Raw genomic sequence first — 16,342 nt, forward strand, 5'->3', positions numbered from 1 at the left:
CTTTTAAACTATGTGACCCGATGAGAATTGCTCTTTAGTTAGTGACTGCTGGCACCAGCCAGGCTGCCAGACTGCCAAGGTTAGTCCCCAAGGTGTTAAAAGAGAAAACTAGACAAGCGCTCAGTCACTTTGATGGTTCAAGTGAACCCCACTTCTCCCTGCCAACATTATCTCTTCACACTTTCTCATGTTTCCAAACTGAATCAAGTTTAAACCTTTAGTTACATATACAGTGGCAATCATAAAATATGGGGCTAAACTTATGAACAACCCCTTAGTTGTCTTGGAACTGGTAATTTTTTACCATTTGAGCCTCCAGCTGGTGACGTTCTTGCTGATCAAACACTTGTGTTTTGTTTTTTTTACACACTGTATCATTATCCCACACAGTACACACACCCTTCTGTGCCGATGCCTCTACACATGTCTTCGTGCTGCCACACCGCATTGAAGGCTATGACAGAGAGGGGAATTTTCCAGGGTTCTGTTTTTGGTTGAGGTCTCGTTTACAATTTTTTAAAATGGCACTCTCCCTCCCACGGTGGGAGTGGGTTGTTCCTGACGTATTGGTAATTGGTGGTAGCAAACTGGAAGGTTTAGCAGCCTTATGCTGCTGTTTTTTGTTCTGTTTCAATTCAGTGATCATCTTACTTTTCTTATTTCTTTCTTTGTAATGGTTTTGAAAGCTGGCTGTGGGTTGCATGCAGGGGCGAAAATCCCGGGGGGGACATGGGGGACAAGTCCCCCTCATTAGTAAAGCTGTCCCCCCCTAGAATAATTTGAGACAGAATTAATCATTTTGGAACAATGCAGTAGTATTTAGTAGTGATGCACCAACATGAAAATTTGTGGCCGAAACCGAAATCGAAAATAATAATAAACAGTAAAATCTCATTACACTTAAAACAAGAGTCATCACCAGAAAAATAACTTGTTATTTGACAATTTTCACCTGTTTCAAGTAAATTTTCACTTGAAATAAGTAGAAAAATCTGCCAGTGCGACAAAATTTATCTTATAAGCAAAACAATCTTGTTCCACTGGCAGATTTTTCTACTTATTTTAAGTGAAAATCTACTTGAAACAGGTGAAAATTGTTGTTTTTTTTCCAGTGATGAGTCTTGTTTTAAGTGTAATGAGATTTTTTTTAACTAAAAATTAGACCTTTTAACTAGAAATAAGACAAATATTCTTGTTAAGATTTTGGGTTTTTGCAGTGTATTATGTCAGATGTGCTGTATTATTGCCAACTTCCACCTAATACCATTGTTTTGTATTGCTCTAAGAAAGGTATTCTGCCTGTTTGCGAGATAGAGTTGAAAATGTCAAAATGCTGTATTAAAGGAAGGCTAAAACTTTTATTCCTTTTCCCCCCCTGGATTTATTCTCTAAAATTTTACTGTTTATTGTCCCCCCCAACTATGAATCGGGATTTTCGCCCCTGGTTGCATGTGATATAATGTACAGGAACAAATGTAAAATTCCAACATTTTGAAATATCTATAAAAAACAACTGTATGCTCTTTCTGACGTTACACTTTTTTTCTCATGGAACACTTACATTTTGTTTATTTAAAACTAGTCTTGGTAAAAAAAAAAGGAACAGAAAACCTCTGTATTTTGTTTCAGCTATGTAGCAGAGAAAACGACAGAAATGCTCTGCGAAATTAGTTCGACACAGATGCCAATATTCCTCTGCAAACTCAACAAAGATATGTTTCCTCTCTCTTCTGCCAGTGAGCAGAGTATCTGCCAAGCGAGGGCCTCTGTGATGGTCTACGACGATGCCAGTAAGAAGTGGGTGCCCATTAAGCCTGGCCAGCAGGGCTTCAGCCGCATCAACATCTACCACAACACTGCCAACAACACCTTCAGGGTGGTGGGCGTCAAACTGCAGGACCAGCAGGTGAGGAACGGACGGCAGGAGGCAATATTTAAGGAACACTTTGGAAGTCTTTTCCTGGTATTTGATTGACAATTATAACAAAGGCATACTGACCTTTGCAGTTGGACTCATAATAAATGAGACCTCAATAGCTGGCAACACTTGCAATGTGAAATTAACGTTTTTTTTTCTGTTTGCTTTATTACAATTCCAGCTACGTTTTCAAATACATCTATTGTCGTTTCCAATGAAAACCTGTCAGTAATTCTTTTAGAGATTGTTCCCCTTTGTACAAAACCATCCTTCACATTGAACTTGAAAGATGGGGGACTTCAGATATTTTTAGGTAGAGATTGCTTTCATTTTTAAAACAAAGAAGGAATGGGAGAAAAACTAAATTTGAGATACATTTTTTTAATGAGCAGAAATTGACATTAAGATGGGATAGGGATTATACAACATCATAGTTTGTATGATTTCAACTAAGTCTTCATAGTGCCTGAGAGTGCAAATTATATAAATATACATTTTGAAAACAAAAATTAACTTCCATTCATAACAACCCAAAATGAGCAACCTGCTGTTGTACATTTGCTTAATTTTCTTTCTCTGTCTAAAGGTGGTGATCAACTACTCCATAGTGAAGGGTCTGAAGTACAATCAGGCCACGCCAACCTTCCATCAGTGGCGTGACGCTCGTCAGGTCTATGGGCTGAACTTTGCCAGTAAGGAGGAAGCCACAACCTTTTCCAATGCCATGCTGTTCGCCCTCAATGTCCTCAGCTCACCTGACAGCGGAGGTAAGGATTTGAGAAGCATGCGAACACTTCAACATACCGATGGATTTTCTTGTATCACTCCCATTACCTTTTAAAATGTAAAGAATATAATATATGTTCTTTTGACTTTTCTTAAACATCCTAGGCAAATAAAATCTCTCATTACCAAAGATAAAAGGAAGATGGGTGTTTTTAAGCTTAAGTGATAATTAGTTGATGCTGATTTTCATACATTTTATATATATATATATATATATATATATATATATATATATATATATATATATATATATATATATATATATAAACAGCTGATTGAACTGGATGTCACCATTCAGCAACACTGCAGTATTGAAATCAGCGCTGAACTGATCTCTACTTCCCCCTGCTGGTTGATCTTGTGCACTGCAATCACACTCCGAACACGAGGCTCGGCTATTATTGTGCTCGGATATTTTCGAAGATTATTTTTGTATTTTGAATTTCGATCCCTTCAGTATCTCAGAGCAGAATAAATTTGCATGAGGTTATTTGATCAAATTTGAAGTTGTTGTGCATATAAAATGAATAAATTCCTTTGTAACTTTGAAGTGTATTTGAAACTTAACTCATGCTACCCTTGGTTTACTAAATAACCCCTGAGCATCTCTGGTTACAGTCTACTTATATGTTGTGTGTGTGTGTGTGTGTGTGTGTGTGTGTGTGTGTGTGTGTGTGTGTGTGTGTGTGTGTGTGTGTGTGTGTGTGTGTGTGTGTGTGTGTGTGTGTGTGTGTGATTTTATTTAAGAGACACATAACACAACAGACAAACACATAAATACACATAACTGCAGTGTCATCCCATCCCATCCTTGTGACTGTCATATCAGCAGCTAAAATATCTCCTGTGGAGTCTCAGTGTCGTACCCCCGTCTTGCTCACTGGGCAGCTTTACTTTTTATGGTTGCATATGGGCCACGTCATTCAAGGTGTGTGTGTGTGTGTTCATGGGAAACCCTTCCACGTCCATGGAGCTGTTTCTTGTAGAGAGCAGCTAGTGATACTCTGATGTCACATAGTATTGATTGTTAGTTGTGGAAACAGGAATGTTCCCTCCACCATGCTACTTCCAGAGATTTCGCCTGGCACCCTTAAACACGTGTCTTCAGCCATCATCATCCTCAGTAAGTTTCATGCTGTTGAGAAATATGTCCACCAGTTAGGCTTGTTTTCCATGGCAACACACTGCTCAGCAGATGGAGGGAAGTTAAACATAAGCCAGATTTGTTTTTTAATTGCAATTGTAACGGTGTTCGAACAATTTTGCATTGCGCTCCTTACAACAGCGGAAATTACTATGCTTGACCACAATTTGGAGCTACTCCTTTGATTGTGTTCCCACTTTTTGCCACCTTATGATTTTTCTTTAGTCTATATCATAATAAATACAAATATTATTTGTCTTCAGACTGTTATATTTAAATTTAAAAATCACATGAAAAAAAATACTTGAAAAAGCAAATAATTTTCAAAACTTTGTTGTTGTTGAGCCATTTAATAGCTGATCTCAAATTCTTGGATGGTGTCAGTTAAATGTCTTTCTGAGGCTCAGTTTTCTCCATTATCTCAAACAGAAGACAAAGATAAGGGAACTGTTAATTGCATAGCAGGAACTTCTTTTCTTTTAAGCAACAAATCACAGACATAATCACAGATTTATAGCCACTGCCATTGTTTCTTATTCACTCGGAAGGCCATACTGAATTGAATTATAGTCATGTGCAAAAGTTTATGCCTCCTCCTTTAATCTCATGTTTGTGTGTGGGTGGGATCAAAGTTGCTCTAGGTTTTTGGCAAATACAGTTTCAAAAAAACAACAGCTTATAACTTTTTCCATCTATTCATTGTTTGTATAGCACAAAATGAAGCTAAAAGAAAGAAAAAAATGTGTGGGCAGTACTAAGTACCCCCTTACTGCTCCCACAGGATTTAAGAGGGTAGGTTGCAGCAGGTGCGTCAAACCATCAGCCCTCGCTGAAGTTATCATCTGCAGGTGTGCAGACTTCTGTAATCATCTGCACGTGTGCAGACTTCTGTAGAAGCAAATATTTTGGCAATTCTGGAGCATTCAGGTGTGCTTGTTTCAACAATGCCAAGAAGGAGAAAAAAAACAATGGTAATTATTAATGGCAATTATTGCTGCCCATCATTCCAGAAAGGGTTAAAACAGCATTTCCAAGCAATTTGGAATTCAGTGTTATACATCTGAAAAGATTATTCACGAGTAAACCATTCAAGACCAGTCTTTCCAGGAATGGACATCTCAGCAAGGTCAGACCCAAGCGCCAACTTCCGGTTTGAGACTCCCATGTTAAAATGCATTTTATTGTAATGTATATTGTAATGTAATTTTTGTACCACGCCAGGAGATTTATATGAAGCATTACATTTATTTCTAATAATATTGATTGACAGTCTGCTTGCCTCTATCACTTTCTCATCCGTAATGGTCACCCTACCACCCTACCCAGCAATTAGAATCCATCTTGTTTGGAGACGTTGTCAGAAGAAAGCCTCTTCTCTCTGAACAAAACATGAATGCATTACTGAAGTTACTGAAGAAAAACTGTATTTGAACAAACCCCAGACTTCTGGGACAATGTCCTATGGACAGATGACACCAAAGTGCAGTTGGCCTTGATGCCATGTTTGGCAATAGACAAACAGCGTTTAAGCAGAAACACTTCCATGCCCACTGGCAAACATGGAATGAATTGGAGTTGTCTTGCAGTCACATGATCTGCATGACAACCCAAACTCATTAAGTGTGTCATAAAGGATTCTGTTTTCCAGAGTATTCTGGAGAGAGATGTGAGGTCATTTGTTTGACAGCTTGATCTCGGCCAAAACTGGATCATGCACAAGGACGATCGTCCTAAGCACACAGCAAGTCCACAATGAAATAGCTGAAAATAAAGAAAACCAAGTTTTGGAAATGCCTAGGTGAAGTTCAGACCTCAGCCCAACTAAGAAGCTGTGGATTGACCTAAAGAGCTCTGGGTAACCAACTGAAATGAAGCTATGTTGAACAGAAGAATGGGTCACAATCCCTGCACAACCATGTCAAATACTAATAGAGTTTTCTGCATTTTGGCTACAATTTTGTCAATTAAATAATGTAATATAAATGGTTATATGTTGTTTGTCGGATGTCATATGTGCCTAATACTAAGACCCAGTAGGATCAGATGATTTACATTATCATGATTAGAATTTATGATTATTATAGCTTCCCCCTTACACAGTTGATGCATCTCTTTAAGAAGAATTGCAATTTAGGGAGTTCAATTCTTAAAAATGTATTTTTATATAGCATACATGCGATTTTTTATTTATTTTTTTGTGAGTGTAAGGATTTATTTAATTGAATAATTTTTCAAACCGACAACAGTCATGACAGAAGAGTTAAACTGTTAATGTTTCCGTATTCATGGTCGTTTGTGGTTCAGGAGGAAAGGCAGCTACCAGGAAAAAAGATACCAGGCTTCTTTTTTTTTGGGGTTGCTTCGCAACCAAGCAGATTCATATCAGAAAAAAAACCTGAATACACTTTGCATTGTAACATATGTCTCATTGTCCCCGTTAAGCTGGTGCGCGTCCTGCAGCAGCTGCTGAGGACAGGACCATTGACCTGACAGCTTGGCGGTTTTTAAGAAAGTAGAAATTAGTGTAATTTCAGAAAAGTCATTTGTCAGTGAACGTTGGTTTGTGTCTTTATTGCCACCTGTAGTATCGCTGTTGTTTGTCAGAGATCATCTTTTATTCATTCATCCTCATGTGTGTTTAAAAGAGAGGATGAGAGAGTACAAAAGGCTTGATTAATTGATTTGTCTTTGATCACACAAAGCCCGCACACAAAGACCTATGAAGATACACGCACATACACACACACCTATCTCTGTCTCCTGGGTTCCTGTTAAACAAGTCTGATCAAGCCCCCCCACCCCCCCCCCCCCCCCCCCCCCCCCCCTTCACCATGGCAATTGCCAGAGCTGCAAATATTGCATCATAAAACTGACAAAGACATAAATGGAGAAAGAGTAACATCTATTTTACAGATATCTCATTCATCTTAATTAAATGTGCAGCTTTGATGCGGCAGCAGATAATTACCACCATCAGACTTCAGAGAATCCACCGGGGTCGAGGAAAACAAGACACCTTCGAGACATTGCCTCAGAAATCCACCAACAAGTCAGATGCCGCTGACTAGACTGAAGTTTGTTACTTTTGGCAGGCGATATCTGGATAAGAAGTACATATCCACTTTCCCTCAGATGACTTTAAAAATGACACACACTTTGAGGGTTTGATGCTAATAGGCAAATGTTGCCTCGGGGGCTTTACACCTATGAGCACAAAGGTGAAAAATGTCCAAAATGCGTACAGAAACAAGAAAATATTAGACTATATCTCATTCTAGCGTTCATATGAAGGTAGAATCAGCATACGACACTTTCTGCCCCTTGTCGTGATCCAGACTGGGATGCTGTTGCCCCCCTCAGACACAGCGAACGGAAATATCCCCCCACGGGTGATCTTGATGTCATGGTGGGCGCTTACTTTAATGACTGGTATTCTGCTGATATGTGATCAGTTCTCTCCCAGACGCTTCCCGTTAATAGCCGCTCCAGAATTGTGTGTGAGTTGATCTCTCTTTAGCAAAATGCTAAACTGAGCTGGGCAGTTTCCGGGTCACTGTTTTAGGATTTGTCTCCATCTGCAAATGTATCCCAGAGGCATCTTTGTTGAGCATTTTAAAGGCTTTGTTGCTTGATGTTCGTGGTACAGTTTTTTATGGATGTAATGTTACATAAAGAAAGGTATTAAAGCATCTGTGTCTACTGTGGAATATTAAGTGAAGAGTGACTGTTTTTTTTATTTAGTTTTTTGTTATATTTGCTTTTATTTGTCTTTCTCTGTGTTAAGGTCCAGTAGTTCAGCGCCAAAATGGGCCCTCTTCTGACGAAACCGAAGCACAGAGGAGGTATGATTCCATTTAAAGCACAAATGGAAAAATATAAATTCCACATGATGTCTTTTGTGTTGTCCTCTTTTTTTTAAGTTTAGTGTACACAATGTAATTAGACGTAGCTTTTATGGGAAATGAGCCTTAAAGGAGCTAAAACAGTGTGTTTCACAGAAAAGGTGACAAGACACGCTGCAGCAGAAACAAATGCATGTTTTCTGTGCGTGAACCTATTTACTGCATCATCAGGAAATTTGCTGGTTATATATTAGGGATGGGCGGTATGGACAAAAACATTTATCACGATAATTTCTGGCATTTATCCCGATAACGATAAAAATGACGATAAAAAAATACCAATTCAACTCCAACATTGTAACTATAAATCTATCACCACATTCAGTCTTTGGAGCCCCCAAAACACTGCTCTAAAAGATACTAAATGCTAATAAACTACACCAATTAAATTGAATTAATAAAAACCAATTAAATAAGGTACACCTGTACTGCAAAACTGTAATGACTCAGATCCGCCATGTTTGTTACACAAACACGTATCAATGGGAATTTATCTTTCTTTCTTTCTTTCTTTCTTTCTTTCTTTCTTTCTTTCTTTCTTTCTTTCTTTCTTTCTTTCTTTCTTTCTTTCTTTCTTTCTTTCTTTCTTTCTTTCTTTCTTCCTTCCTTCCTTCACATACGTTGTTCGTCGATTTAACGCAGAACCATAAATCAGCTTTACACAAAAACGTCATCAACGGGAATTTATCGTTTTTACCGCGAGATGACAAATTCTTACCGTGGGGAATTTTTTTGACGGTATATCGTGAACGGTAAAATATCACCCATTCCTATTATATATGTACTAGCTTGTGCACTTTATCGAACCCGAGTATCTGCTAAACCTGTAAGAGGAAACTCTCAAAGTCCTTTGAGAATAATGTAAAGACTTTTCACACTCGTGCCTCATGCTGACTGCTGATGATAGGGCTGTGGTCAAACTAGGCGTTAAGCTTGATTTACTGAGGCCAGCGGCAGCTTAGAAGAGCAGTGACATCCTTGCTCCTTGATAGGATGATGGAGCAACATCAGATGCAGGCGCACAAGGAGAGGGAACGACGGACATCAGGATCAGGTGAGGTTTAAACAAACAAGCCCACACCCCAGCATACAAACATACACTCTCTCTCACACTCTCTCTCTTTCTCTCACTCATAACATATACACACACGCACACACACGCACACATATCATATGATCCTAGCTACACAGGTATTGGACAAAACAGTAAAAAAAAAAGTCTGACAATAAATAACTTGGACTGGAAGCAGATGAATATTTGCTGAGCTCTTGGTCTTTTTTAATGAAGGACGTTATCTCTGTGCGGTCGAGCAAAGCCCGCTTTGCTTTCCCAAAGTAAACAGGTGACTTCATCATTAATGAATACCAGAGATTCTGCTCTCTGATACAGCGGCTTTCTGGAGTTAAATAGGCTTCCCAACTGTGTTTTATTTCTTCCCCCTGTCTTATTTTCAACTGTTGCTCCCTAGCCTGTATGCCCTTATGCCTTTTTGTTTCTACGCACATGTAAATGTTCAAGTCTGCTTTTCAAATCTACGCACACAGACTTAAACATGTTCCCTTGGCCCCGATGTCACCGGTAATGTCAGTACCCCCTCTGCCCCTGCAACATGCTCAACCCCATCTCTCTCTTCCAGCTACTGTTGGGGGGAAATGCCATATGCTTTCTGATCATGGCTCAGTCATGTTGCATTTTGCTGCTTGTTCTTTTTATGATATTTTGATTCTTTATTTGCTGCTGGCTTCTGTGTTTGGATTGCTCCTAATTTTCTCATCTTTACTTGCTTGGTTGCTCAGTTGCTTTTCATTCTTCTCACGTTTTTCTCTTTTCTGTTTTCCTTTGTTTGTTGCCCTCCTTCGTCCTCCTCCTCGTCTGCATCTCCTCCTCCTCCTCTCTCTCTGTCTTTGCCTCTCTGCCCACCACAGTCGTTTCCACTCTCCAATATAAAGTCTCCACCCCTCCCACCCACCCAGACACTCCTCCCGAGTACAGACAGTACAGAGCTAGCACACTGCCACCCTCCTACGTCCGCGTGGCCTCCTCTCCTCCCACCTCCACCTCCAGCTCTCCGTCTCAGGAGAAAGAGGTGGGGGTTGCTAGGGACAAGGCCCAGGTCTCCTCCCAGCTCTCTACCTCGCTCGCCTCCGCCTTTTCCCCAGTCCAGACAGGAGTGAACACCATGGGCCGCCAGGCCCGGCAGATCCCCCTGTCTCCTCCCTCAGCAGCCCGCTACCTTCACCTTCAGCAGCAGCAGCAGCAACAAGACATCATGCTCCCCCCTAAACATGGTACTTGGTCTGCCTCCCATTTGCAGCAAATGTATGCTCAATGTCCCCCCGCCTCATCCCCTCCGGTTATGATGGCCATGGCTGTGAAGCAGGGTATGCCCCCGCAGCCGGTCCTCCCGGTAGCTCATCCCCTTCCGCCCGTAAGCGCTAGAATGAAGCCCCCGCCTCTCGACCCTAACGCCGTGATGGCCCCTCATCAGTACCCCCAACCTCAGCATCACCCTCACTCCAATGGCCAGCCAGAGGATTCCTACTCTCCTCATTCTCAGCATCTTCCGCTCACCCCGCAGTACTGCGAGGCCATCCCCCTGCCTCCTCTGATAGGTCAGGCTGTTCCCCCCGGCCCGGCCCCCGGCCACCAGCCCCAGTACCAATCCTCCTTCCACCCTCAGCAGCATCAGCATCAGCAACAGCAGCATCAGGTGTACCACCAGCAGGCCCAGATCCCCCCTTCCTCCTTCTCCTCCCCCTCACCCCCTTCATACACTGCCATGTCTGACGGGGGCTCACCACAGAAGACCCCCTCCCCTGTCCCCCAGCCAGCCCCCATGGCCAACAGCAGTAAGTATGAGGAGGAGTGAGGAGGAGGTAGTAGTCTCTCAACACAAAGCAAAGATATTTTTATTTATTTTTTAACATGTGTGGGACTGTGTTTGATTAAGATAGATCCAATTACACAAGGACGTGTATTTGGATTCTCATGAATGCACCACACCTGCACTGTTAGGCAACGCATGAAAGACACTTCTAATCTGTACACACCTTCAATCCACCCACATCACATCTGTCATAGCATTAGAATGAGACCCAACAAAGCATGCAGTCGTCCCGGGCAATGAAGCAAAGCGCTTTGAAAAAGATTAATGTCGCAACATTGAGAAATGCCTGTAAAACCAGCAGGACCAGTTGAAAAACTGTCTTTCAGGTTATGCAGCAGGTGGTCTGTTACAGCTGTCTTAGATAGTTCCTATGTGGATTTAGTGTGTCTCAGTTGCTCACATAATCACATACTGTCATTTTTTTACCATGTCAGACTATAATTTAAAGCCCCTTTATGGGCAGAAATATGTGCCACTAGAAACTGAATTTGAATAATTTATATTTGAATTTGAATTGCTCAAATTGAATAATTTCATCAAAAAACTGAATCTGAATCACATAATTTGAATTTGTATTGTTTAATTTGAATCATTGCATTAAAAAACTGAATCCACATTCAGTTCTCACGATTCAAATTCAGTTCTTGCAATTCAATTTCAATTTTACTGTGCCAAACATCTCGGTCTTCCGGAGGAAGAGCAATTGAGTGCAGATACAAAGAACTCCTTTTCACGTAGCCTACTATAACCTATTTTTTTTTCAACGATATAAACGACGATATAAACGACCAATGGGAGTTAGATATTTCAAAACATATTGTGTTTTCTCCATTCTGTGTAAAAAGTGTAGATTTATATCTTGCCGTTTTGTAGAAAAATTTCTTTCTTAGATTCAGTTTTTCAATGCAATGATTCAAATTAAACAATACAAATTCAAATTATGTGATTCAGATTCAGTTTTTTAATGCAATTATTCAAGTTGAGCAATTCAAATTCAAATATAAATGATTGAAATTCAGTTTCTAGTGGCACATATTTCTGCCCATAACCCTTTTACGTTGGTGAATACCCCGCGTTTAACGCACAGATCTAGTTTGTCGAGTTGCCCTCTTAAATCGACCGGTGCGGGATGGCGTGTGTCGTGGGACGGGTTTGTGGATCACGTAACCTGAGTACAACCCACCAGGGAAGTTTTTTTTTTATTGATTTATTTATTATTATTTTATAAAATAAGGAAACAGCTGAACTGGCGACCTGTCCAGGGTGTAACCCCTGCCCCTGAAACTAGCTGGGATAGGCTCCAGCAGACCCCGTGACCCTGCAAAGGATAAAGCGGGTACAGAAAATGGATGGATAGATGGAAACAGCTGATGAGAGTAACAGCAGTAGCAGGAAGTCACAGGTAGGGCCTATATTTGCAAGATGAGTAACTGGGGAGACAAGGAGACCCGCGACCCGAGCGGCCCTAAACTGGCGTATGTCTGGAAACACAAAGGAAGGTCCATTATTTGAACAACTGGACACAAAAATGACAAACTGGAGCTTTGCAAGAAGCAAAACCCGGCCAAAAAACACTAATTCTGATGTTTATCCATCCTCGTTTTGAAAACGACACCTGCCTGATGGCGTATAAATCTTGCTGATGTAGGGATAATACGTAATTCTGCACACCCACACAGGTTACGGTATGTTTCACTGATAAGTCCTCCTGACCCGCCTTCCCTCCACCAAACTGGCCTTCAGCCCCGAGGTGCAAATAACACGCCTTGGGTTTACATTATCAACGCGCGTTAAACATGCGCTCATCATCCAGCAATAATAGGGGGATCCAATCTAAAAACACTTTAAGACTGGGGGTCATCGATTGAGATAAGGAAAGATAATAAAAAGCCTCTTATTCCTTTAATATATTTGGCCTTTTAGAAACACGTTTGGCATCAATGGTTTTCCATAATCCAGACTTTTAAATATTGTCCTCAGTTCTGTATGAAGTGTGACGACTGGCGTCAGTTTTATATATTTCCCTGGTTACCACCGACCATATTCCCATTGAACCAAACATTTGAACAGCCAGAGTTTAAAAACACTTAACAGCATTTTTCGACCTACTTCTCACCTCACAGCCTGAAGGCATGTTGTTGGAAAAGCACGAGTGTTGTTCATAATATTAACAATGGCTCTGTTTTACTCAATTTTCACAGCAAGCTAACACTGATACCAGGAACCTGCAGAAGCGGGCAGTCGATTATCTTTCATACGTTTCTTTTCCTACTGTCAAAAATATAATTGTAGAAAGAGTCAGTCATGAGTTTATGTGGTTTGTAGGTTAAATATTGTCAGTCTGCAAGGCCAGTCCCTGGAAATCATACCTGCTCATTTTGCCAATTAACTGCAATATTAAACTTTTTTTTGTTGAAGATATTAGACAAAAAAGGTTTTGTGTTATTTAATTTTTTTAGTTCAGTTCAGTGTAAACTATCACGACTCTTGATAATAAAACAAGTTTCAGGTTTTTAAAGGTCTTTTGGTTTTTAGTCATATGCTTTGACACAGATGGCCTCAGATGGTCTTCATACAACATATCAAGTGGTAAATGAACAAAAATGAGCTTAAACAGCTGTTAACAAAGCTGTAATTGTGCCCCTCCCAGGCGCCCCTGTATCTGCAGGCCACCCAGCCATGCTCTCTGTGGCCCCCCCTCCCTCTGCAGCTCCACAGCCCATGGCTGGTCCTCCAGCGCCGCCGCCACCACCAGGCCCACCACCTCCAATGGCTGTTCCCCCACCCATGCCCCCTCCTCTGCCTACTGGTGGGGGGCCTCCCGGGGGCCCGCCTGGGATCCAGCATCAACCCTCAGGACTGGCGGCCGCACTGGCTGGAGCCAAATTACGGAAAGTACACAGGGTACAAAAAGCCTCTTTAATTTACTCTCAGGAGGTTTGGGCCGGTCCTTCCGGTCCTATTTTAGTCCTAATTAACTGCTGAAGCTGGATTTGTCTCTGGTGGTGATCAGAGGAATATCGGATGCCTTCACGGTCAAAAAGTGAAAACTCTTTCGTCATGTGTCCTTCAGGACGAAAGCAGCCCCCCCGGATCTGGAGGCAAAAGTGAGGCTAACAGATCCAGTGGTGGCAGCGGTGGTGGTGGGGAGGGACTGATGCAGGAGATGAATGCCTTACTAGCTCGACGGTAAAACAGAAGCACAAACACACACAATATTTCATTTTTATTTTATTCATGGTTCTGGTTTACATGCATTTAATTTTAAACTGTAAAATATATCAAGCTCTTTGTAGTACGTTAACTATGCTGTTATCTGTTTGCACTAGAAAAGATTCAAATTTGCATTTCATTTCCTCATCATTTCCCTCCCTCTCTTTTAGACGAAAAGCTTCAGAGAAGCCCGATGAAGTAAGTCTTATGCCCTGAAGCAAAAAATGCATGAGTTGCCTTTACTGACCAAAGTTAGATGAGATGATTATGCAACTCTCATAACTTTCTGTTAAACCTTAAACATTTCCAACAGAATAAATCCATTCCTGATGTTTTCCTACCTGGAAAGACAGCTAACTGACTACGGAATTGTGTTTTACATGTATTTGTATATATTGGACATGAAACAGTTTTTTATCTTTGAATATATCTATCTTTTTAGAAGACAATTTCTTTTCCAAAATTTATATGACTTCTTTTGTGATGATATACATCTGTTCTGCAGGATGACTCGAGTGGTCGGGGGCAGAACTCAACAGGTACAAGGCCCTTTATTTATAACGTAGCTTGTACGTTACTTCCATACATTTTCTATACTCGCATAAAAGAGCTTACATTTTTAGCAGAAGTGTGTTCACTTGTTCAGTAAGGGTAAAAGTCTGAAAAACTTTCATTTGTCCAACATGATAATGTCACAATTTTGTCAAAGGTTGAGCAGTCTTTTTCAAGTGAGTTCACAAAGGCTGCGACCAAAAAAAAAAAATGACATGCTCAAGGGGTTCCAAAATTTTAAAATTAAGTTCACCATCACCTCAATCATATCTCCTCGTATGCATAAAAAGTGGGAATTGTTAAGATTGGAGCCTAGAACCCAAAACTCAAGTGTTTTATCTTTGGGAAAGCATTTGAAGTCCTCGTTGTGAGAGTCAACTGACTAAAATGACATTTATACCGTGTAATGAGCATAAGAAAAATAAGCAAGCACTGGTTGGACTATAGAGTCAAACTTGAGGTCTGACTGGATAAAAAGCATTCTGCCAACAATGAATTAATATTTCATGAAATATTTTCTTCTTCACACTTTGATAATTTGACTTGTGGTCAGAATTAATTTACTGAATTTACTCGTATTTAGTTGGCCATGTTTGTTTTTTCTCCAGAAGCTAAATTTCAGTATCAGAACTTATTCGAAGAAATGCATTCTTAAGATGAAATGCAGTTTCGTCATCACTGCTTTTTATGTGATAAGGTTTTATAATTCTTTTCTCAATTTTTCTGCAAAACAAATATAGAGCAATGGAAAGGAAAAGGGATTTATCTTGTCAATACTCTGAGTACAGCGTTTTCTGTCCACTAAAATATTTGGATCAACTAAAATGATTTGACAGTACACCAGACATCGGAGTAGTGAAGTCTGGGTGTTATAACTGCACTGACCAGTGTTTCAGCCCTGCTTTGGAAAGAGGTGCTTACTGTATGATTTTGTTACTATTAAACAGAAGAAAGAAGATTGCTCTAGGTCATCCAGGTCTTAAATATATATATAATGTATAAAACGAGCCTGGAGCTTCTGTAAGTCATTCATTTCCTCAGGTTTAATGGATACCCAGAGCAAGGTGTCATCAGCATAACACTGGAAATACATGTTACATTTCCTTGTTATGTTCTCCAAAGGAAGCCTGTGAAAACCGAATATATCCCAATATAGAACCCTAAAGGACACCATAAATAACTTTGTTATGAGAGAAGAAAGAAAAATTTGCATGCGCAAACTACAATGTACCATACAAATATTACTTAAACCAGTCTAAGGCAGTACCCTTGATCCCAATGTCATGTCCAAGTCTGTAAGAAGATGCTGTGGTCAGTGTTGTCAAATGCAGCAGAGAGATTTAGCCAGACCACAAAAGAAGTCAGACCACTATCAGAGGCAATTAGGAGATCATTTGTAAAGATTAAATAATGTAGTTTCCGAATTTTGTCGTATAATTTATGCTGTAATTCTTGCTAGATGCTGTGAAGAAGCCATGGGAACGGTCCAACTCTGCGGAAAAGTCCTCACTGGTGTCCAGGTGAGCATATGACAGGAATAAAGGGAGCGTGGTTTGAAAATGAACTTGTTACCACACTTGTAGTGTCGACTTAAACTGTATCACTGCAACAGCAATTAAATGTTGGTTATTATATGAACTACACTGGGTAGAAATAAGCCTATAATCTGTTATCTTGTGTTTTTATTGAGTTTGGCTTCATATTTTTCAGAGTGAGGCCCGTCGGCAGCAGTAGTGAAACTGACACAGAATTTGACAGGATGAAACAGGTTGGTGTGAACCACTACTTTCATGCACTGTTAAGTTTAAAAGAAACTCTCAAGCAGATCTTATTTGTTTGTTACTCTGCAGGAAATTTTGGATGAAGTTGTACGCGAGTTGCATAAGGTGAAAGACGAAATCATTAATGGTAAGCAAATAAACCTCCAACGGCTAAACGC

The 16,342-nt window shown here is 40.4% G+C and overlaps 1 protein-coding gene across 6 annotated transcripts in view; it reads left to right on the forward strand.

The window, feature by feature from the left end:
- Positions 1–16,342, forward strand: part of evla (Enah/Vasp-like a) — a 49,279-nt gene that overhangs the window by 31,488 nt on the left and 1,449 nt on the right. For 3 of the 6 annotated variants that reach the window (XM_061744240.1, XM_061744239.1, XM_061744238.1), the window contains exons 2-13: positions 1,738–1,906; positions 2,505–2,685; positions 7,633–7,690; positions 8,743–8,804; positions 9,677–10,600; positions 13,289–13,542; positions 13,712–13,827; positions 14,022–14,049; positions 14,357–14,390; positions 15,863–15,923; positions 16,114–16,171; positions 16,254–16,311. In XM_061744240.1, coding sequence (XP_061600224.1) covers positions 1,738–1,906; positions 2,505–2,685; positions 7,633–7,690; positions 8,743–8,804; positions 9,677–10,600; positions 13,289–13,542; positions 13,712–13,827; positions 14,022–14,049; positions 14,357–14,390; positions 15,863–15,923; positions 16,114–16,171; positions 16,254–16,311 — 2,003 coding nt within the window. Of the gene's footprint in view, positions 1–1,737; positions 1,907–2,504; positions 2,686–3,708; positions 3,828–7,632; positions 7,691–8,742; positions 8,805–9,676; positions 10,601–13,288; positions 13,543–13,711; positions 13,828–14,021; positions 14,050–14,356; positions 14,391–15,862; positions 15,924–16,113; positions 16,172–16,253; positions 16,312–16,342 lie in introns of those variants that run through there. The other 3 variants (XM_061744242.1, XM_061744243.1, XM_061744241.1) reach the window with 3 other exon arrangements.

Source organism: Cololabis saira, chromosome 16 (assembly GCF_033807715.1).
Source record: "Cololabis saira isolate AMF1-May2022 chromosome 16, fColSai1.1, whole genome shotgun sequence".
NCBI lineage: Eukaryota > Metazoa > Chordata > Actinopteri > Beloniformes > Belonidae > Cololabis > Cololabis saira.